This window comes from Passer montanus, unplaced genomic scaffold, assembly GCF_014805655.1.
Source record: "Passer montanus isolate IOZ18808 unplaced genomic scaffold, ASM1480565v1 scaffold44, whole genome shotgun sequence".
In the NCBI taxonomy this organism is placed as follows: Eukaryota; Metazoa; Chordata; class Aves; order Passeriformes; family Passeridae; genus Passer; species Passer montanus.
In genome coordinates, this window is record NW_024369262.1 from 6,446,042 (window position 1) to 6,468,543 (window position 22,502).

The window sequence follows — 22,502 nt, forward strand, 5'->3', positions numbered from 1 at the left end:
GATTCCTTTGAAGAACAAACCCGTACTTATTTGAACAAGTCACATCATGAGAGTTGTTTTTGTACCCTTCCCACCCACACAAGCCTAGCAGTGATTTTCATTTGGAGCTGGTTCACCAGAGGAGCAGGCAGCCGAGGAGCCCCTGTGAGGGCACAGGGATTCAGCTGAAAGCTGCAACTGGTGTGGTGGGACAGGCATTCCCTGCAGGGCCCAGCGCTGCAGGAGGCTGCCTCTGGCCTCAGGCAGGGACACAGGTGGCTCTCCATCACCGAGAGCTGAGTTCAGTGTCTGTCCCGTCCTTGCCGGGGCCCAAGGGAGGACAGACACACAAACCACGTTTGGAAATGGTCTAAGTGACCAAGCAGAATCCAGGCCTGCTTAGACCCTACCTAAGGGAACAGCCATCTCACCTGGGACAGCTCTGAGCCATCCTGGCTTCATGAAAAACTTTCTTTTCCTCCTTGTGCAGTTTTTAGCTCCAGAACAGAATTCATTCCCCAAGTTCGAGTAAGTTCTGTGGTTTTACTTTATTATTTTCCTTTGTAAAATATTTCAGCAGCATCAGTTGGGCAGGGATTTTGAAGCTATTTCCTTAGACAGAATTGCCTACTCCAACAGTGCAATTTTCCCCTAAATACGTTTTTTCCAACTGCATACAAAACTAAAATAAAGCTCTCCTTTCATTCCTTGCCTGTGGCTAGAGGGTATTTGTGATCTCAAGTAACAGGGAGGCTCCACTGTCCAGAAGAGGAACTTCAGGAATGTTTTTGACAGCAGTGATTGAGCAGGTGCTGCTCAGGAGCTGGCTCCTGCCTGGATCCCACTCCAGGTCCAACCTGAATTAAGGAACATTTCCTCTGAAGTACAGAAAATGAAATTTAACAGTTCACACACTGCTGCTTTCCACTCCACAGGAACCACCTGGCCAGGTGTCTGCAGGTCTGTCTGCTCACCATGCAGGAACAATAAGATGTCTCAGAAGAAGTCAATGCAGTCACACTTTAATGTGTCTTTACATCCTTTTACGATTCACAAAGTCAGAATATAAGTACTTATACACTTTTAATGGGGAAGTAATGTATCCCCCTGAAAGAAAAATAGATGTGATTAATCATTTGTCAGAGAAGTTGCCTGACAGCTGAAACCTCAAGCTTCTAGGCAAAAAAAGCTCAAATAGACAAATTATACTGAATTGTTCTTTAAAGACCAAGCAGCTGTTTTATTACAATATTAAATTTACATTTTAAAAAGAAATATTCTGATTTATTATTCAGTTATGATAATCTTATTGAAGTGACATGAAATTCATGACAATGGGCTTTCTTCTTCCTCAGTCACCGCAGGCAATCTCAGATCTGTGCAGGATCCCACACCCAGAGCAGCACCAGTCTGGGAAGACAAACCCCAGACACTCGATTTTAACTGGAATCTTAATTTTCCCCAGAAAAAGTGGGGTGTTGGGCTCTGTAACTGGGCTGGATTCCTCGGTTCAGCCCCAAAGAACCCACCCAAACTGGTTCCAACAGAGAGAGGACATCAGTGTCCACCACCTTCACCCTGCAGCCCCTGGAATGACCTTCGAACAACTGGGAGCAGGTTGAATTTACATTTTACTTCAAAAAAAAGGGGGAAGTACATACATGAGGGGAGAATGGGGTGAACAATAATTATCTGGAACCAGGTTTCCACCACTGTGACCCACAGCTCCCAGGGCTGGGCCATGGGCTCTCCAGGCTCACACCCTGGCTTGGACAGCACGACCAGGACTGGGACCATGGAAACCCCTGGGAAGCCCAGGCCGGATGGAAGCAGTGAGGTCACACACAGGGTGAGTGTGTCAGACACAGCTCCTGGTTTAAATGATGGAATGCACCAGCAGGAGGGAGGAGGAGGAGTTAACAGTTACTAACACTAGAATAATCAAATTTGTATGTTATACATATACAGCAACTAACTGCTTTACAAAAAAAGCAAAATAATACAATATATTGTCACATGTATTTACAGTGTAGTAAATATACTTTTCTGTCAAATTTTACACAAAACCTATTTACAGGTGAATATACTGCATAAAAAAAAAGGTGGGACCAACACTCTGAGTGACTGTCTGTGGTTTGTTGCATAACAATAGGACGTGCTTTGTGACTTCGGAAAAAAATTAACCTTAGAATGAAACAGAAAAAGCCCTAAAACCTACAAACCCGGGTCAGAGGCAGCCCCAGCACGTGCTGGGGGCTCAGCCCACGAGACTCAGTGAAATGCTCCCTGTCCTGGGAAACCTCATGCACGGTAAAGCAGAAACGTCGGCATCATTACAGGTAGGTTATGCACTATTCAAATACTACTGAGTTACCTTTAATCAGGGAAAATACAAACACAAACAGAATGTTAATTGTCTTTACAGTACTGAGCTGTGGTCAGTGTGGGGCAGGGAAGGGGCTCTGAGCCAGGGGGTCACACACGCTCCCGGGAGGGCGTTACATGGTCCACGTGTTCCAATCGGGTTTTTCTGAGTTTAAAGTTTTCCTGTCAGAGCACAGGGACTCTGGGGCTGCAGCTCCATCCCTGCAGCAGAGCCTGCAGCAGCAGAGCCTGCAGCAGCAGAGCCTGCAGCAGCAGCCACTGCCAGTGGCCCATGGGTTGCCCAGAGTGCAGTGGCACTGGGGACCCTGGGATGGGGCTCCTGCGTGTCAGGCCAGGGCTCACACCCACACTGTCACCAGCAACAACCTGCTGGTCACCAGAGAGCAGAGCAGCAGGTGGAGAAAGGATGGAGCAGCCCGGGATGGGAGCAGAGCTCCCAGGGATGGAAGGGGATGGAGAGTGCTCAAACAGCGACAGAACAAAGGAAGGAGGATGTGAGAAAGAAAAGAGGCAAATCCCAGCAGAGGCTGCTGGAGGGAGCGGGACAGCGATGTAGTGACAGTAAGGCACTCAACAACTAATTACTGATGGGAGTTTAATCATTACACAAAGGCCATGGTTCCCTGGGAGCCAAGCACAAGATTCCCAAGCACCAGTACTAGGAGACAAGGTTCCTGTCTATCAGGGCACACACGATCCCAAATTAAACCTTGGCCATCAGCAGTCCTTACACCCCAATTCACCTGTTACCTGACACAGGTGTCTGATACCTCTGCTCTGCCAGAGTCCAGGCCCTCTCACTGAACCTCTCACACAGGGAAAACTCCAACCAAATCCTTCCAGGAAAGAGGAAATTCACTTTTGTTCACTGACTTTATGAAGAGACCATTTTGTTCAGCTGGGCCCAAGAGCCTGGAGCAGTTCCCACAGGGAAGGTGACTTTCATCCCTGTCCCCTCTGCTCGCACATGTCTGTGCTGCAGGGAGCACAGCAGTTCTGATGGAGGGACACTTCTGACATGGGCCATGCAGAACAGTGAAGGGCTTGCTCTCTGCCCAAACAAAATCAATCAGGCAGTTCCTCTGGAATTACTGTTCCTGTTTGCAGATCTGCTCACATGAGAAACAACTGAAAACAGCACACCACCTTTACAAGAGATTGTTTTCCTCCTACATACAAATCCTCAGGCTTCTACAATTCCTTGTCCTCAGCAAAACGGGAAGGGCTGGAACCAGCTCGACTGGGCACAACCCAGTGCAAACCCCAGTCACACCAGGGGTGGCTCCTCACAATCTGAGTTGTGAGATGACAATGGTTTCCAACCTGGGGACCCCAAACCCAAGGCTTGAGCCCCTGCTCTGTCCCTGAGCCCAGCTCAGCCTCACGGCCCTGCTGAGACCCCACTCTGTGTCACCAGTTCTTGCCCTGGCGCCTGCACCACCCCAGTGAAGGGATTTGGTTAATTGCACCAGTTCATCTTTCTAGCCTGTTTATTCCATGACTGCTAATTCTAGGTTTTCCTCTTGTTTTGGCAAACTACTTGCATATGAAGTTTGTGTTCATAGTTTTTCCAGGACTGTAAACAAATTAAAGAAATTGTTATTTTATGAATCAATACAATAAAGGTATTTTTATTTACATAAATGTTACATTGTTACTGTGTGGATACATGGGAATTATGTGCTATAGCAATAAATTGAACCCTTAATTGTACCATTCTCTAATAATTTAGCTGTGGAGTTTGATTTACTGAAAGCCACTAACGATTGCACTGGAGGACTGGCTTTTACCTAATGGATATACTTTTTTTTCCTTTAAAGCCACTGAAGGATTGTTATTTCCTACCACAGCAGAGGGATCTGAAACTGGGAAGCGGATCTGTTTCTGAGCAGGAGCTGTGTGAGCCCCAGGGACGCAGCCCCTGCCTGAACCCAGCTCCACTCTCAGCCCGCAGTGCCCGCGGCACCGGGGCCGCGCCCAGCGGCTCCTCCCTCGCCACCAGCGGCTCCTGACTGCCCCAGCCCCAGGTCTGTGCAGGGCCCGCCGGAGCCCTGAACCCGCCCCGGGACAGCGACGGCAGCCCCAGGTCTGTGCAAGCCCCGCCGGAGCCCCGAACCCGCCCCGGGAGGGACCGCGCCACCCACACCTCCCTGGACTGGACACAGTGTCAGTTAATTTAAATTCATGTACCTTGAGCAGACGTGGCTGTTTCTGTCCCTGCCCGGGCAGCACAGGGGCAGCTTTGCCACACACTATCCCCCGGAGCCGGGAATGAATCCATCCCATTTTCCCTCCATTCCCCACTGGATACTCTGCCAGGAGCTCTTGAAGGTGCACATTGTTGGGAAGGGCAGAACTAAAGCACGTGCTACAATGACAGCTCGAGGCTCAGTTCCCAGGGATTTTCCCCTGTACAACTTCCTCAGGGAAGATGAAGTACAGCCAAAAAAAAAAAAAAAAGCTTTGGGAAAAAAAAGCCAGTTTGTCCAGTCTGGTCCATGTACAGTCCAAGTGTGTGAAGCTTGGTCTGGGGAACGAGGGACTCCTGCAGCCTCCTTTTCCTCTCCCCTTTATTGCTAATTACCTGAAATTTAACCTAATCCACCACTTCTGTTAAGCTCCTTGTACTGCAGCTATCATGAACTTCTTCTCAGTGTGGAAAAAAAAAAAAAGTACACAGCTAAAATCTTATAGGTTTGGATTAACACCAGGGTTGGAGAAACTTCCCCGGCTCAGGAAGCCACTACTACCTTGAGGCGTGCAAACAGGGTTAAGGATCAACACTTCCCTTAGCAGGAACACCTGAGGCCAGAGCAGACATGGCAGGGCTGGGGAATGGCTTTGGATTCGAGGAGCGCCGCAGAGCTCCAGCCTGGCCCGGGGCTGGGCTGGAGCCAGCGCGGGGAGCGCGGCCGTGACTCGGGCAGGGGGCAGGAGTTGATCGTCTGGCAACGCGGCTGGATGGGAACTGTACAGCTCAAGTGCAGCATCACACCCGGTGCAGGGCCCTTCGCGAGGGGCCGCGCGCGCCAGGCAGGTCCAAAAATAAAAAATAAAATTAAAAAGCGACAATCACACGATCTTTTTGATGCTGTGACGCTTGAAGCTGCCGGCGCTTCGCTGCTTCTGCACTTGGCTGGCGGAGCCGTGGCGCATCCTGCCGCTGTTGGCGTGGCCGGCGGTGGGCGAGAGCTCCACGTTCTCCTTGTCGATCCCTGCGGAGACACAAGAGCCGCCCTGAGCCGCCCGGCCCGCGGCATCCCGGAGGGGCGGGTCCCCCTGAAGGCCCGACCCCGCCGGGAGCAGTTTGAAAAGAATCCAACAGGATTTGTGGCAGGTAAGGGCTGCAGAGCCGCTCGCTCCTGCCCTCCAGCTTGTGAGCCAGCGGAGGGCAAAGGGAGAGTAAAACCAAGAAAACTGGGCTGTCCTGCTGGAAACAAGTCTGCTTAAGTGAAGGAAGGAGGAAAATGCAAAACAAACCACCAAACTGACTCTTAATGAGTAAAGAAAGTTTCCTAAGGAGGGTCTTGACAGGACACAGGCACAGAGAAACTGAGGCTGGGACTCTTCACGAGAACTGTGCTGAGCTCAGCCCCACCAGTGGCAGGAAGAGGCTTACAGGGCTCAGGATGAGAATGGCACCAGACAGGTTTGTGCCCACAAACTTAGACCCTTCTGAGAAGCTTTGCATGTCCTTGTCCTGCAGAGCAAAACTCTGTTATGCTTTGCTAAAAGTCTCCCATCAAACAAACCTCCAAACTGAAGTGCTTTAGTGAAGAGCCCACGCTGACACAACACCAGCACCCAATGCCTGGCGCTGGAGCCCTCAGCAGCAGCTTTGGGCACTGTCACTGCAGAGCCAACAGCCCAGAGGTGGGCTTGGTGCATTCCAACTGCTGCTCTTTATGCTGACTCTGCTGGGAGTTAACCCCACAGCAGCCTCTCCTGTAGCTGCCACACTGAGTCTGTCTGGGGAGTGCTCACCAACACCTCACACCACAGGACAGGGGCAGCACCAGCAGTGAAGAGCAGGACGGGTGGTTTGATGCAAGAGGATACAACTACAATCAGCAGCAAAAATTAGGAAGTCTGACAGCCAATAGAAAGGTTAGAACAAAGTTCTGTTATTGTAAGTGACATATCCACAATTATGTGCAAGAAATTCACTGGTGTTGGCATTAGTGAGAGCAAAGAACACCCTCCACACTCAGCACAGGGACAATGTGAGGGCTCCAGCCAGAGACTGCACCTTCCTCTCCTCGCATGGGTGACAGCACAAAACTCCCAAATTATGCTGAGGATGGGACAATCCATGGGCATGAGCAAAAATCGTTCTTACTTCTCCACACAAAGCAGAAACGCAGAAGTGTGCAGCTCCTGATTTAGTGCCCCACTGACCCGTGCCTGTCTGCCTGTGTGTCCCTGCAGTCAGAGCTGAGTCCTGGTCAATCTAAGGAGCTCACACCAAACGTTCATTTCAGCTTCACACGTGCAGCGGAGTGATCTCCATGTTAAGCATCCCTCTTGTTACCAGATTTATTCTCAAGGCTGTGGGTGACTCTGTCTGCTCTACCACCAGGTATTACTGGCATCCCCAAGAAATGCACCAGCTGAGCACTTGCTGAAGCCATTCCCGTGTCAGAAACTGCTCCTCATGCCACAGCCCGGCCCCAACACAGCTCAAGCAGCATTTCGTGCAAATATGATGAAAGAAGAGAGTACCTGGATGAGGCAGCTGCATGAAAACTGCAGACTTAGAGCAAGGCAGAGAAGCTTCACAGACACAGAATGAAAGAAATAAATGTAAGTGAATAATGTCCATGAGACAGGGAAGGGGAGGGAAAGGAACAGAGATGGTGGCAGACAAAACATTTACAAACAATGATCCTGGTAGTTGTTTCCAGATGCAAAAAATAATTTTTTTAAAGTATCTGCAACTCAGTATTTGTAGCCATAATAAAAAAACTCACTTGGCTGAAAATGTTTCTTTTAACTGAGTGCTGCTGAACACGTGGCCTTCACACTGGTGTTTTAAATTTAATTTCCAAGCAAACAATGCTCAGAGTGCCAGCAGTGTGTTGTTTCAGACTCACTATTCACCTGAACGAGTTCCCTAGTTCCCAGCTCTGTTTGTGGAGACTCTTAACCAGCCTTTGACAAAAGCCATCTGTTTGCACAGCACTTGGAAGGAATGTTTGACAAGTTGGGTTAATTCCTTCCTCTCAGCTTGTAAAGGAAGAGGGAATGGAAAGTGGGGCAGAAGGAAGGAGGACATTTACAGAGCAAAATGCTTCTTTCCCTTGCAGAGAGCCCAATCCTGCACCATCACCTCATCCTTGGAAATGAGCTGCTGGAGCTGCCACCGATGCTGTGTTGCAAATGGAAAGATGCTGCCCAAGTGTCCTCCCACACTGACAGCAAGGATGCTCCCAAAGAAACCCCTGTTCCCAAACCATTCCAACAGCCCTGCCTTACTCCTGCTGCTCCTCTGCACCCTGAACAAACCATCCCCGTGCCTGTGAGCCAGGGATCCCCTGCAGGGCACATGGTCCACGAGGAGGTGCTGCTGTTCTGATACCCTGAATTCTCTTCCCTTCACACGGAGTGACCTGGGAGACAATTTTTGTGCTGGATAATATCCAGGATCTGAATCAACAGGGTAACATCTCAGAAACAATTTAATATTCATTTGACTCCACAATGCACCAATGTTTGACACATAAACACAACCAAAGAGCCAACGAGGCTCCTAAAGCAGGAAATGCCCACATCTGCCCATCCCAGATGGGACCAGAACAGGCACTGACCTGGGGAGTGCTGGGAAGTGGCAAGTGAGGTCATGGAGTTGGAGAGGTTGAGGTTTGCAGTGATGCTGAGCTGGCTCTGCACCGCTGGGGGATACGGAGAGGTGGGGGTCAGGAGAGATTCTTCACTGGCTTCCTCATCAATTCCAGGCAAGTACGTGTCAATCAAGGCATCAAGGAACTTCACTATGAGCTCAGCATAGTCTGGGATTTGGGTTTGCTGTGGGAGATGGGGGGAAAAAAAAATTGTTATTTCCTTTGTACTTTCCTGTCAATTTGAGCTTTGCTCCAGAGCTCACTTTCAAGTCCCACTGTTTTGCCTGCAAATTTTCAAGAGCATTTGATATCTGTAAAAAGTGATTTGTGGCCTTGTCCAGACCAATCTAAATGTACACACTGCAGACCAGGTGTCAGTGTGGCTCAGTGTGTGGGAGCCCAGGGCAGGGAAAGGGGCTGCAGAGCCCCTGCCCCAGCCCCACACCTGGGCCACCTCCCCTGGGATGGCTGGACACATGGGCAGTGCTCCACTGGCTCTGCTCCAACACAAAGTTTAGCCTCCTGGAATCATCACCCTTATCAAATTAACCCCTACCCTGTCAGATAGATGTAATGAACTGACCCTGGGAGCAGGAAAAGCTGCCCTCACACATTGGCTGCTTTTACCCCACTTTGGTAACCTGCTGCAGGCCCAGGGCTGGTTTTAGCCCTGGAGGTGCCCCTGATGCTCTCTGCTCACTCACAGGAGAATGATGCTCCTTATGAACATCTTTGCTGCAGCACCAACGTGCCCAGAAAGGCCAAACAGCCCCGACTCCACAGAGCTCTTACCTTGGAGAAGGGGCCAGCAAACCTCCACAGCCCATTAAATCCAAAACCTGCAACAACAAATGGAACCACAATGAAAGCCCAGCTCTCACCTGACACAGAACAGAGTGCTCCCAGTACAGCACTTTTTTTTTTTAACAAAAGGAAAAATATTTACTCTGTAGATAGGATGTTTGGTATTGGGGTGGGGACTCCTCATGGTAGACAACACTCTGCACAATCCCATGAATTGGATTCAACAAGTTTGGGTCCTGGCACAGCGATAAAAGGGTATTGATCTTGGAATCCAATAAATTATGCCTGAAAAAAGGAAAAGTGGCTTAGTTTTTGGTCATTAAATAAAATAAACCTGCAGTTCCCAACTGACTTTAACAACCAGCAGTTCAGGTGGGATTTTCGCCCCAGCAGTGATTTCAGAACACAATTCCCAACTCTGTTCCATGAGGACTCCAATGATCTGCTCAGGTCAGTTTGTGACACCTGCTCACCTTAACTGCTGACAGCTGGGTTTCCTTTACACATATTCACTCCAGCAAAACTACAGCAGGTGTCTAAAGAAACACCCAAAGAGCACCTGCACTAGGCTTTAAATCAGCTTAGAAACACCTGGGGCACAAATTAAAATCAACCAGCACGGACAGACTGCAGCCTGTAACCTCCACACAAGCCAGTGCCTCATAGATGCTTGTCCTGGAGCAGAGCCCTCTAAAGAAAAGCCAGGTACAGAGTTATGGTAAGCAGAACTTCAGGTACTCACACAACAGGAAAGACCTTTGGGAAGACAACGCTGGCTTCTGCTAAATACTCGTAGAGGATGCGCTGGTCGAACTCGTCCGTGGTGTACTTCACCAGCGTGGCCTGGCAGGGAAGGAGCTGTTAGTGCACCTCAGTGGTTACTGCCTTTGCTGAAAGCTTTAAGGTTTCTGACTACCAGAAAGCAGTGTTAGAAAAGATTGACTTATGTCTCTGTTGAGAAACAACAGAACCAGTTGGCAACAATTTGTATTTTGCCAATAAATGTATCTCATCAGTTTTTACACAACTGAGTCTTTCTGAATCGTAGCTGGAGTGGGAACTGCAGAGGTACAGCTGAAGAAAGTACTATCAGACTGCACCTCTTACTAATTAATGACTTTCAAACTGAATCATCCTGGGATTCCAATAATGCTCATTTGTTTTGAACTATAATTATTAATAACCAAATAGTTTGTCATAATCTCAGGAAAAACTCCAAGGAACATGTTTGTTTTCCTGGGAGTTAAAAGGACATCAGAAAATAGCAGACAACACACAGAAGAAAGCTTACAAGAACGGTAAGCAGCAGTGCTTGAATTTTTGGGTCAGTCAGAACTTCTTCATCCAGGAGGACGTTTGACTCGGAAACGGAAACTTTCCGGAGGTGTGGGTGCTGCTGTGGTGATATTCTCTGGGTTTCTGCCAGATAAAAAAGAGCAACTCATCCAGAGCAAAATAAACCCAAAGCAAGACAGAATCAGGTTCTGCACAGAGGAGTCAGTCATGTGCAAACCTCAGAGTCCACCGGCCTCGTCACAAAGGTCAAAGCAACGACTGCGCTGTAGTGCAGCAGCACGGGACCACTACATGGGATGTGTTATCAGATGGCAAACAAAAACCCCAATTTCCTCTTCAGTGAAATACAGGCCCAGGGGTGTAAGTACCAAATTTAGGGTCAGGCAGATACAAGAGAAGAACCCTGGTCTTGCATTGCAATTGGGGGTGAGGGCACAGGAAGCAGATGGGGGAGAAGATGAAGAGAGGCATTCCAGGCATCAGCTCACGTTCCATCTCCTGCAGGAATTTGCAGCTGGGGCTTATTAACTTACAGAAGGCCAAATGCTATTTATTTCATTGCACTCCCATATGTAAGTCCTTCAGAGCTGCCCCTGATTCTGCACCTGTAAACTGAGCAGCTCCAGTGCAGCTCCAGAGATATGAAGGCTGCACCCTGCAGAAGCCATTGCTAAGAAAGGTGCTTCTCCCTTACCTTGGAGTAACCTTGGTAAGTAAACACTGAATTTAGAAATAGTCCTTTGTATAGATATACAAAGAGTTTACAATTAGTATTGTTCTTAAAATGTTAGTCCTGTGTCTCACCCATTTCATAATCATTTTCGGCTACTCTCCTCATTTTGGGAGGCGTTGTGATTCCAGATTCCATGTCTTGCCTTTTAGGAGCCTTTGTGTCCGATATCAAATGGTCAAAACTTTTCCTTGTACCTAAAAACAATTTATCAAGCAATTAAAAACATTAAACCTAAATCCATATTCTAACTTTTTCTGATTTTCTGGCCAAGCTACTCCCCTATCTACCATGTGTTGACAGGAATCTGTGGACCTTTCCACCATTTCAGGGATGGGACAGAAAATACGATCACACCATGCCGCTCTCCATCACAGCTTCCAGAGTGCTTCACAATACACAGGAGGGAGCATGCAATTAGTCAGGGGGGCATGCCATGGACTCCTGGCCCCCACACGGAATACACATGCCAGGACGTGGTTACTGAAAAGGAAGCAGGAAAGGGCTGGAATGAAGGAAATGCCCCTGTTCTTCCACCTGTGTAATGCCAAAGGGCTTCCACAAGTTCTGCAAAGCAACTCAGCTTCTTCCTCTGATACATGAGCTTGTTGTAAACATGATGCACTGAGAAGCCATGAGTACAAATCAGATTGTTTACACACATCTACCATGTTCTGGGACCATCTCCTCCAGCTCCAACCAGAGCACTCAATGGAGCAGCTAAAAATCCACTTCCTGGGTTTGCTGGAAAGGGCTGGGAGCACAAAACTGGCACTAGGCACCTTCAGGATCTGGAATATCTTGTTTTCTCCACTTGAACATGCACATCTTGAGCATTGCTCTCGCTCCCCCCCATCATGACCAAAAGAACTGAGTCCTCTTTAACTGTTCAGTGCCCTGAAATTTGCATTTTGCAGAAACTGCATTTATTCCTCTCAATCAGGAATAAGCCCTTAAAGCCAGAACTAGTACAAGAACATTTTTTCTCCAGTAACGCTTCCCAGGGTATTCTGTAGACAGATCAATAAATTAGTTATGTTAATAACCTAGAAGCTTTTTAGTGTTGGCTTGTGAAGGCTGCCCCATGTCCAAGCTCATGGATTTCCGGGTGCGAGGGCTGATCTGTCCCACTGTTGGGTAACTGGCAGCCAGGTGTCTGTCTGACCCCTTGGGGGATGACCAGGGCTGGTGTTCCTTTAGTGTCCTGAAAGTGCAGAGAAATTCAATTAAGAAAATCTTAAAACTATGCTCCTTAGGCAGAGGTTTTTCAAGCAGCCAAACTATCCATTCTTAAACCCATCTTTCCTACCCGGTTAATTTCCCCAAAACACATAATAACAAATAGTAATTACTTTGCTTGCAAAGATGTCTGAGCTAGTGAAAACAAACAATCTGATGTGAATGTGATGCTGAAGGGATAAAAAATAAAGCAATGAAAAGAACACAAGCAAATCAGCCTATGGGGCAAGATGAAATATATTTAGTAATCAGCTACTTCAATCTCAATGCTAAAAAGAGAGATCATGAGTGAAGTGCTCCCTGTTGAGGACACAGGCTCTCCTTGGCACTTCCAGTTGATCTCCTGGCTGCTCTCTCTGGCTGCACACAGGCTGTAACAAGGTGTCAAGGTTTCCCAGTGGCACAGACAGCTCCATGCCCTGGAGCTCTTAAAAGGACAAACAAAATGTTCTTCTAAAATATAAATGAGATTAAGTCAGGTCTTGTAGAAAGATTTTAGCTAAAGGTTTAACAGCCTCCAGAGCAGTTAAGCTCTGAAAATTAAATCTGTATGAACTGCACATCCAGATTTCTCTGTGACTCCTGACCCCAGTGTAAGGATCCAGCTGCTGAGGAGCCACCCCAGCCCACGGGCTCAGCGCTGCCCCTGGGGCTGCTCTCAGCACAGCTCTCTCTCTAAAGGAACCAGGCTTTGCAATGTGGGCAACTGATCTGAAAGTGAGACAACCAACCTATAGCTAGTGTCACTGTGATGGATGGGGTATGTATCCATGGGAACATTTTCCATTGAGACGTCTGTCAGCAGGAGAGACTTCCTGTGCTTGAGGCTGCAGCGGCTCCGCACCTCCTCCGACACCGTCAGCAGCGCTGCAAAGACACAGGCAAGGCAAGGCAGGCTGTCACAGCACAGCAGTGAACCATCAAACAGTGCTCCATGCACCTGCACTTCTTACAGGCATCAGTGTACATCTACACCAACACCACTGAGCTGCACTTTCACCTTAGCAAATGTACAGATTAAAAGCAGACCATTTAAAAAGAATTCTGTTTCCCATCCAGTTACAATGACAAGATTTACAAATTTGCCCTCACATGGTCACAATTTCTATGTCCAGACCACTGGAAACTTGAATGCTGTCAGGCATACACTGGAGTTTTTACACCAAGAAACCTCCAGCCTCCCTGAAGAAGTCCCAAAGCTGCAGAGGACGTGCTGTGCTGGCAGAGCCCTCAGTCCCCAAAGAGCCTTCCCAATGTGCCCACCCTGACCACACTCCTGTCCACCAGGTAGAAGTTTTCTTTGTGCTGGTACAATTTTAACAACCTAAACCTGAAGCAATTCCACAACAATCCAGTTCTCTTCAGTCAGCTCAGACTGGAAAGGAGAGTTGATTCATTACCTGCCAGGTAAGCCACGCTCTGGGTGTTCACCTCGAACTTGTCACAGTTCCTGTGTTTGTTCACCAGAGCAAGGAGTGTGTGCAAAATCCTCACTGTTCTTGCTACAGTGGTAGGCGAAGGATGCCTGTACCCTAAGAAACAAAAGATTGTATTTAACTTCTGAATCCATATTTATGAAGCACTAATATTTTGAAAGCATTTATAAATATTTTCCAGCACATTCTCAGACACTCCATCTCAAGGGTAAGAGAGCACAGTGCTACCAGAAATGGCACAATTATGACTAATTCTTTCTACCCTCCCCTCAAAACTGCATAATTTCAAATGTCTGTGCATACATTATATCTGTTATCTCACAAATCAGTCTTCTAAAAAACCCAGTGAGCCTGAGCACAGGCAAACAGAGAGAGACATTCTTGGAGGAAGAAGTAAAAGACTGCAGCAAATGAAGCTCTGCACCCTGTGACAGTTCAGAACTTTCAGCAGCAGCACTAAAGACCTTCACAGGAGATGTATAAAGGAAACCTGGTGAAGTCCTTTAATCCAAGAGTGTTTAATTCTGTATCTACTCTGTAACCCAAGTTACTCAAAATCCATCACCCAATGTGGCCCCTTTATCCCTTGACTTGTTTTTATTCCTGAAGTAAGAGCCATCTCAAACAAAGAGCAGTATGCATTCTTACCTTTCAGGAGATGTCCCACTAGTGCAAAGTTAAAGTTGGAGTTGAAATTTAGCCCAACAAAATGATCCATCTGCTTGCAGTGCCATTCGAGTGGTCTCCTGATCTCCATGAACACTTCTTCTGGGCTCTGACCCACAAAAACAAAATGTGAGAGCACCTCAGTTGAAGCTACTCAGGACATGTCAAGTTTGTTGGGTTTTTTGTTTAAGTGACAGAACAGTTCTTTCAGAAGCTACAGAAAAATATCAAACACTTTCTCACAGATCACATCTGGACATTTCTGTTCCAGTTTCCACCAGAACAATGACAACTTCTCTCCACAGCTTTATCTGTGGATCTCACCCAAGTGAAACAATTTCTAATGCAAATTCAGCTTTAGTTGCTTAGCAAGTGTTCACAAGGCCAAAGCTGGGTTTTTCCCCTGTTCTGTCAGCTCTGACTGCTGCACAGTGCAGGCTGTGGGCTCACCTTGTCGTTGAACACGCGCAGGCTGTCCAGGGTGTGCAGGTTCTGCTCCAGCAGGGCTGTCCCTGCCGAGTACAGGTTCACCTCATCCAGCTGCAGCACAGCCATGGCCACCCAGAACAGAGCCTTGTGCATAGGGGAGTCCTGCAGGGAGAGAAGGAGCCACCACTGCCCTTTAGAGTCAGTTCCTGCAGGTGAAAGAACCACCCAGATGGAGGGAAGGGTTTCTGTCCCCCTTGCAGCAGGTTTTGTCCTCAGCCACATCCATTCCAAGGGAACAGATGCTCACATGGACTTGTTAATGCACTTCACAGGTGAACAGCAGAAAGGAAATTAATTTCAAGCCCTGTTTGCACCTCCCAAGCCATTCCTCCACCTCCATCCCTTCCTTGCTCAGTGTCACCCACACTGCCCTGTACCAGCGTGACCAGCAATGGGTCTGTGGTTTCCATCTGGACATGGACTGCAGCTCTGCACACAGGACTGGCCAAGCGCCTCTCTTCAGAATCAGAACCACACACAGGAGGGAGTGGCATTCAGCACACCCTGGGTCCCCCGAGCAGAGCTGTTTGCAGCTCTGTTTTACTCACCACCAGGGGCTGCTCGAGGCTCTGTGTCCCTGCTGTGCTGAGGCAGAGCCTGGAGTGACCCTGGAGCACCCCGCCGTGGCCATGGCCCAGCCCTGGCTGCAGGGCAGCAGCGCACAGAGCTGAAGGCAGCACTGGGGCCTTGTGGGGGAACGGGCACAGCCTGGCACAGCCCCTGCCCAGCTGCCAGGCCCCACTCTGGGAAGCAGAACAGAACATTCCCAGCATTTCTCCAGCCTTTGCACTGGTCCCACAATCTGCCACTCTTCTTCCCATATGTGCTCCTTCCATGCATGAATCACATGAAGTGTAAACTTCAGAAACCCCAACATTTAACTGTATTTCTGAGATCATACCCATAACTGTAATTTACAAAATCCATTCTCTGTTTATTCAAAAGCCAGTGATTTACCTTGTTAAGAAGAGGCTGCAGCTTGGTGAGGGCTATAACTGTGGCTTCTATTAGAACTTGGCTATTATAATTATCAGGGCCTTTTAAACAGCTCTCGAGTCCCTTTTTGAAAAAAGAGAGTAATTAAAAATACAACCATAATTACATTTTGCTTTGTAAAAAGAAGATCAAAGCTCTGCACAATAACTGTTTTTCTCAATTATTTACAAAGCCTGAGCTCATTTTAAACCAACTCAAGAACTTTTGCAAATGGAGATTTAGACAGCAGAAATAAATGTATGACTGCACAATGTGTACCCTAACAGTCAGGCTATAGGGGGTTGTAAGAGCTGTAGAAAAGCTCTTTTATCATTTAGACACGATTCAATTAAAGTTTGTGTCTATAAAACTCTAATGAAATCTTAAAGGACACATATTTAGTACACTGTTCACCTGCTGTGGAACACAACCTGTTTTAGAATGATGGAACATCACTGTCAGGCCAGGCATCTGCTTCAAAGTTTTCTGATAAAAATCAGCTCTTTACTATATTTACCTACAACACATGAGGTCATTCACTTCCTTTAAGAAAAAGGAAGCTATGCATCATCTGCATGCTGGTAAATGCCTTAACAGAAAATGTCTCATTTATTCAAATACTGACTGCTGGATCCACCTGTGTCACGAGTTTTAAACTCAATACTGAGACCTGTTGATACTCCAGAAGTCACAGCAGTGATGGAACTCATTCAATTTAAATTCAGAAGCCACCAAATCCATTTAAATTCAGAAGCCTGGCCTACAGAAAGTGTATTTCCAATCAGTTCTATACAAGAATATGCTAGAAAAAACATTTATCCTAAAGTTATGCCAAGTTCTATATTTGATGGGAAAATCAAGCTAAAAATAGCTACTTTATGAGTCACAAAGGAAAAGAGACAGACCCATATACCTTGCTGAGAATTCGGATGATTTGTTTTATTTGTCCATGAGACACTCGTTTACTTATACAGCCAAAGACAACCAGTGCTCTTGGCTGCAGGGAGGGGTTGTACTGGAATGCAAACCTGTGAAGAGACAGAACACACTGCATTAAACAACAAATATACAACAAAATATATGTACAACAGAAAGATGAGAACTCTGAGTGTACTGCACAGGCAGGGAGGGCTCAGGGGTTGAAGTCTATGACTTACTTTTGAGCTAGTTCAGTCCACTGGTCCAGCCACTTGCACGTTGGAATATCCCTCATGCAAGCCTGAAGAGAATGAGATTATTTGAATAGATGTAACATGGAGAAAATGTATTTGCACAACTGGGAATGAGCAGAAATTTGGCTCTCAGAAATGAGCTGTTAACTGTCAGCAGGGAGGAGGCACATCCCCTGCCCTTGCTGCCTGTCCCTCAGGGATCCCCCCTGTCCCCTCACAGGGCCCTGTCCCTCAGGAGTCCCCACTGTCCCCTCACAGGGCCCTGTCCCTCAGGGATCCCCCCTGTCCCCTCACAGGGCCCTGTCCTTCGGGGTCACCCTGTCCCCTCACACCTCCATGATCTCCAGCAGGGCCCTGTCCCTCAGGGATCCCCCCTGTCCCCACACAGGGCCCTGTCCCTCAGGAGTCCCCCCTGTCCCCTCACAGGGCCCTGTCCCTCAGGGATCCCCCCTGTCCCCTCACAGGGCCCTGTCCCTCAGGGATCCCCCCTGTCCCCTCACAGGGCCCTGTCCCTCAGGGGTCCCCCCTGTCCCCTCACCTCCCCCCGTCCCCTCACAGGGCCCTGTCCCTCGGGGCTCCCCCCGTCCCCACACACCTCCATGATCTCCAGCAGGGCCTCGGTGACCGTCTCCAGCGAGGTGAGGGCGAAGGTCTCGCGCTCGTAGGAGCCGGGCGAGAAGGACCTGTCGCGGTAGCTGGAGCGGAACGCGATCACCGCCGCCGACTTCACTTTGCTGATCCCAAACAGCAAATAAAACTTGGGCAGAGAGAACTCAGTCAAGCTCAGCCTTAAAACTTGCTTGGTTTCCTCTGTTGAATGAAGTTGCATGTATTAGGTTCACAGCAGGGACATTCAATGCACATTTCCCCCCGGGACACAAGAGCCCAGGTCCCTGTGCCCACTCCTTTGCCCCTGCCCCGAGTCAGGCACAGCAGCTCTGCTCTCCTGCCCTGACTGCTGGAACCAGCACGAGCAGTGGATTCCAGAGACTCTACAGAGGAACTCGTCTAAAGATGTGGCTCTGTGTGCTCTCCTCACAGTGATTCAGAAAATGGAAATCCAGAGTGTTCCTGCTCTGAAATACCGACAGAACTGGAAGTTAAACTGCAGCAGACTCTGCTTTTGGCTCTGGCACTCACATGAAGAAAGACAAGCAGAAGAAAATGATGGCCCTGCTCTGGCACTATCTTTACAGTTCTGATTTTCAGCTGGTTTCAGTGCACTTCAAACCCACTGTGTGAGCAGGAGGCCCAGCACCCCTGTGCATCACAGCACAGACACCTCTGTGTGTGTGCACACCCACTCTCCCTGCTGATATGTACAGACATAAAATGAGATTGCAGACACTTAAAAAAAAGACAAGATCACTTAAATTTTGAATTTTTCTTCTGCACAAAATTCAGCCTGGTTTTACATTGTGCTTCTGGGCTAAGAAGTGCCAAATTGCTAATATCAATTATTTTAGGACTGCTAAAATACAGCAGTAGATAAAACACCTGTTTTAATACTGTAAGTTCACAATTCCCTTATGTAATAGGTATTTTTGTTACCATGTTATGCAACCATTCACAAGATGTACATGAGCCAGTTTTAGCACAGATGTATTTTCTCCTTTCCCTTACCAGAAAATCACTGGTACTTTCTTCTCTTTTTCTAAAACCCATTATACAAACGATTTACAGTATGCACCTGTGCGCTGACCTGCTCTAAGTAAGATATTTTTTAATTCCATACTCATTTCTTGTTGATCATATCCTCATTCTGATTTGCATTCATGCTGAACTACAACCCACTATTTTCAAACTCTCAGAACAGTTTGCAGAGAAAGACAACTCAAATATTTGCTAAACAAATTAAGGAGCAATCAGCTTCATTGAAAATCCAAAAAAGCTCACCACTGAAGTGAAGCTGTGAACAAGTGCAAAGAGAGTGAATGATGTTGATGACGAGCCCATGAGTGGAAGCTCTGAGGGAAAGGGGCCCCGTGGCCACCAGCAGAGTCACCACGTGGAAGAGGTAGGGGAGATGTGCAGCCACGTCCAGGGAGTTGTTGAAGGAGAGCATGAGCATGTACCGAGCCAGAATGGCAATGTCATCCCACATCAGGTGCTGCTCCAGCGTGGGCGTGGGGGACAGACAGGTCTTGTCAATGATTTTACACATCCTCCCAATCACCTGAAAAGAGAGCAACCATTTTGCTCTACTCAAACAGGGAGCACAGCTCAGAGTTCCAGTAAAAACCATCACCACTTAACACTGAAATTACTCTACTGCTTAGAACCTATTTTATCACAGGTTTTGCATTGTTGCCTGTCCTGAAAGCATCATTTTTTACCAGAAAGCATCTCAGTGTCACATTAGTAAGTTGAAATTATTCTCTAAAAGGAAAAGAAGGCAAAGAGGGAACTCACTTTGCTTGACACCAGTTTGACATTGCCAGAAGCCAGTGCTACAGCTGTGTCTGCCATCACCTCAGCCTTGATGGAGCCCAAGCCCCCCGTGGCACTGGTTTTGATGAAACTGTCCAGCACTACATCCAGGAGATCTGTTATCTGACAGAGAAAAAGAGTCAGATTAACTTTACTTTTCCACTGTGAACCACCCTTTAAGCAGCAGTCATTCATTTCTTTAGCTGAAGATGCACAACTATTACAAAGTGAGCCATCCATTTTAGTGACTTGTTACCCCTTCGGCAAAAAACCCCATGTAAATTTTAGAACATAAAGCTGAATTCCATTAGGTTTTACTACTAGTGATTCAGAACCAGAAACTATAATTTAGCACTATTTTTATTTCATTTTCCACTTTAAAAAGTTTATAAAATGCTGACCCCAGTAAGAAGAAAACCCGATTTGAAGTGCAAGAAAGCAGGTGTTTGTTCAGAAAGGATGCAGCGGTGGTACCTGTCCCAGGCTGCCCCATATCTTGGCCTGGATGGAAGGGTACATCTGCTTCTCGTTGATGGTCATGGTGATGAGCTTGTCCAGGATGGCGGTGACGCGCTGGCGCTTGGCGTCGTCGTTGTGCTTGCAGAAGCGCACCAGGTTGGACAGCCAGGGCGTCATGTACTCCAGGCACAGGTGCTTCAGCTCAATGCCTGCAACAACCACTCGTCACTCAGGGCCAGCACCGGCCTCCCTCCATCAACAACTCCTCACACCTTGTCTTTCAGTTCTAGTGCCTAAAATAACTGCTGTCCCAGCTGAGCAGAGAACACTGGGCCAACAGAGAAGCTTCAAAGAGGCATGGCAAAAGGAGAGAGCAACAGAGCCAGTGAGGAAGCTCAGCTGACTAAGCTAGATCTAGAATCTTTTTAGAGATTAGAATCTTTTCAAATTCATGGCTGGCACTAACCAGCAGTGCAGTTACTTACTGGATTTGCTAAATCCTGAAATACACTCCTCCAAGAACTCCAAGGTGAGGTGTGGCTCGTTGGCTGCAAGAGTCTTACTGATAGATACAATAAATAGTGTGTTGTTGGCAGGAATACACAGACCTGAAGTTTCCAGTAACTGGCCCTCAATCTTTAAATTAAAGGTACAGGTTAAGGCACATAGAAGATTATAGGCAGCAGACCTGTAACAAAGCACAACAATGTGATTTGTAAGAGCTTTCTTGTACTTTGAATATATACATGTTATACACCACAGTACTGACATTTCAAAAATCAATTCAATGATGCTGTAGCAGAAATTACACCTAAATCCCAAACATTTTCCCCAAACTGGTTATAATTCGGAAAAAAAAAGAGAATTTCCTTGGAGAATTAAAAGAAATTATTCCTCCACTTACTCTGAACAATTTCTGATAAGATTACAGAGTATGTTTGAAGGGCTTGGTATTGGGCTTTTCAGAACAGCCTGGAGTTCCAGGAAATTCTAAATCCCTCCAGGTATACCTGAGCTGCTGGGAGAGAGCCTGCCCAAAGCTCAGGGGTGCCCCTGAGCCTGGGGGAGCCTGTTCTGACACAAACCAGAAGCTGCTCTAAGGGGTACAGTTCCCATGTTCTTAAACAAGAAGCTCAACACTATGGAAATCATAAACACAGAGTGCAAAGCAGAACTGCTGCTCCTCATAAAGAGAAAGGAGGTTTCCTTCATGCCTTCACTTCCTCTGACAGTGTGTGCCCTTCTTCACTCACAGGAACTCCATCTTTATTTATTCAGAATTGCATTTTATGGAGCCGTGGTGAAAGAAAAACGGCTTTGCTCAGGAGAGGCTTGCTAACAGTGAAGCAGCCTGGGAGCCCCGGGCGAGCAGAGGAGCAGGGAGAGCTGAGTACCGCAGGCTGGGGTCGGAGCTGCCCAGGTTGAGCAGGGCGATGTTGAGCAGCGTGCCGGGCACGTCCTTGGGGCGGATCTTGGTGTGCTGGGGGATGGAGTCGGGCTGCGACAGCTCCCAGCGCGTGCGGATGTGGATGATGGACCTGACGATGGCCTCACACTCCTGGTGCATGAAGGTGAGCGGGGTGCCCTGGTTGGCAATGGTCAGGGTGAACTGGTTCTCATCCACCAGGCAGATCTCCTCGATCTCAGAGGCGTAGTAGATGTCATTGAGGAACACGGTCTGGCCCAGCACGCGCGTGCGCTCTGCCGACGTCACCTGCACCGCCGTCGAGCCGACCTTGGGGACAGGGGAGAACACTGCTGCAGCACCTCTTGGTAATGACACAGAGAAAACCCTCACACTCCTACTTTTAGGGAAGATAAATGTACGAAATTTTCTACTTCCTAATGGGGCCTACTAGAGAGCTGCGATTTCTCCTCAAGACAAGGAAGGAGAATTAAGAGACAGTAAAATCGTATTCCAATCCTTAAACAAATACAACAGATCACTAGGAACAGCATTAAAAGCACTTACTTTAATAGAAACTTTGGTGTCTTTATGAGCCAGTTTGAGAGCATTGTGAAACACTTTCAAGTCCTCCTCCAAAGCCAAGGTAGCTGCTGGGAGTTTCTGCTGGTCGTGTTCGATGTGCTCTGCCAGCTTCCCTGGAGAGTCTATGAAAACAAGCCTTTTGCTCCCTTTCAAACCTGTCAAGAGCCTTTCATGGTATTTGGTGTATTCTCTGACCCAAGAGTTACAGTTATAAATAAAAACTGCTGCGACATTTTCATAAGCAAAGCCTGGAAAAACTACAAACCATTTAGAAAGAAAGTCTGTTTTAAAGCGATTACTGGGGCCAGCGTGTGTGAGGTCCACCACAATTTCATATGGCTTTGCATAGTATGGCTTCAGGGTCAGCAGCACGTGGTAGATCAGCAAATCCCCGTTGATCTGACCAGTCTTGAACCTGTAAGACAGGACAGACATGGCTGGGTCATGCTTGAGCCCACAGCACAAACCCCAGAGTGCCCAGGCACACCAAGAGCACCCCCAGTCCTGCCCTTGAGCCAGAGTGACCCTTGGGACAGTCCTGCAAACAGCCTCGGGCCACAGCAGGGACACCCCACAGCCTCGGGCACTGCCTCACACTCCAGCACGTTTAGT

The 22,502-nt window shown here is 47.8% G+C and overlaps 1 protein-coding gene across 1 annotated transcript in view; it reads right to left on the reverse strand.

The window, feature by feature from the left end:
* Positions 1 to 985: 985 nt before the first annotated feature.
* Positions 986 to 22,502, reverse strand: part of NF1 (neurofibromin 1) — an 83,299-nt gene continuing 61,782 nt past the window's right edge. Inside the window, exons 34-55 of the mRNA XM_039720890.1 lie at positions 21,873 to 22,305; positions 21,295 to 21,635; positions 20,386 to 20,588; positions 19,916 to 20,109; positions 19,424 to 19,564; positions 18,908 to 19,187; positions 17,607 to 17,821; positions 16,997 to 17,058; positions 16,753 to 16,867; positions 15,822 to 15,923; positions 14,826 to 14,966; positions 14,358 to 14,484; positions 13,674 to 13,805; positions 13,005 to 13,140; positions 12,081 to 12,238; positions 11,109 to 11,231; positions 10,300 to 10,427; positions 9,751 to 9,851; positions 9,151 to 9,293; positions 8,997 to 9,043; positions 8,172 to 8,388; positions 986 to 5,579 (exon numbers count right to left, since the gene is read on the reverse strand). Coding sequence (XP_039576824.1) covers positions 5,437 to 5,579; positions 8,172 to 8,388; positions 8,997 to 9,043; positions 9,151 to 9,293; positions 9,751 to 9,851; positions 10,300 to 10,427; positions 11,109 to 11,231; positions 12,081 to 12,238; positions 13,005 to 13,140; positions 13,674 to 13,805; positions 14,358 to 14,484; positions 14,826 to 14,966; positions 15,822 to 15,923; positions 16,753 to 16,867; positions 16,997 to 17,058; positions 17,607 to 17,821; positions 18,908 to 19,187; positions 19,424 to 19,564; positions 19,916 to 20,109; positions 20,386 to 20,588; positions 21,295 to 21,635; positions 21,873 to 22,305 — 3,682 coding nt within the window. The 3' untranslated portion in view covers positions 986 to 5,436. The remainder of the gene's footprint in view (positions 5,580 to 8,171; positions 8,389 to 8,996; positions 9,044 to 9,150; positions 9,294 to 9,750; positions 9,852 to 10,299; positions 10,428 to 11,108; positions 11,232 to 12,080; positions 12,239 to 13,004; positions 13,141 to 13,673; positions 13,806 to 14,357; positions 14,485 to 14,825; positions 14,967 to 15,821; positions 15,924 to 16,752; positions 16,868 to 16,996; positions 17,059 to 17,606; positions 17,822 to 18,907; positions 19,188 to 19,423; positions 19,565 to 19,915; positions 20,110 to 20,385; positions 20,589 to 21,294; positions 21,636 to 21,872; positions 22,306 to 22,502) is intronic.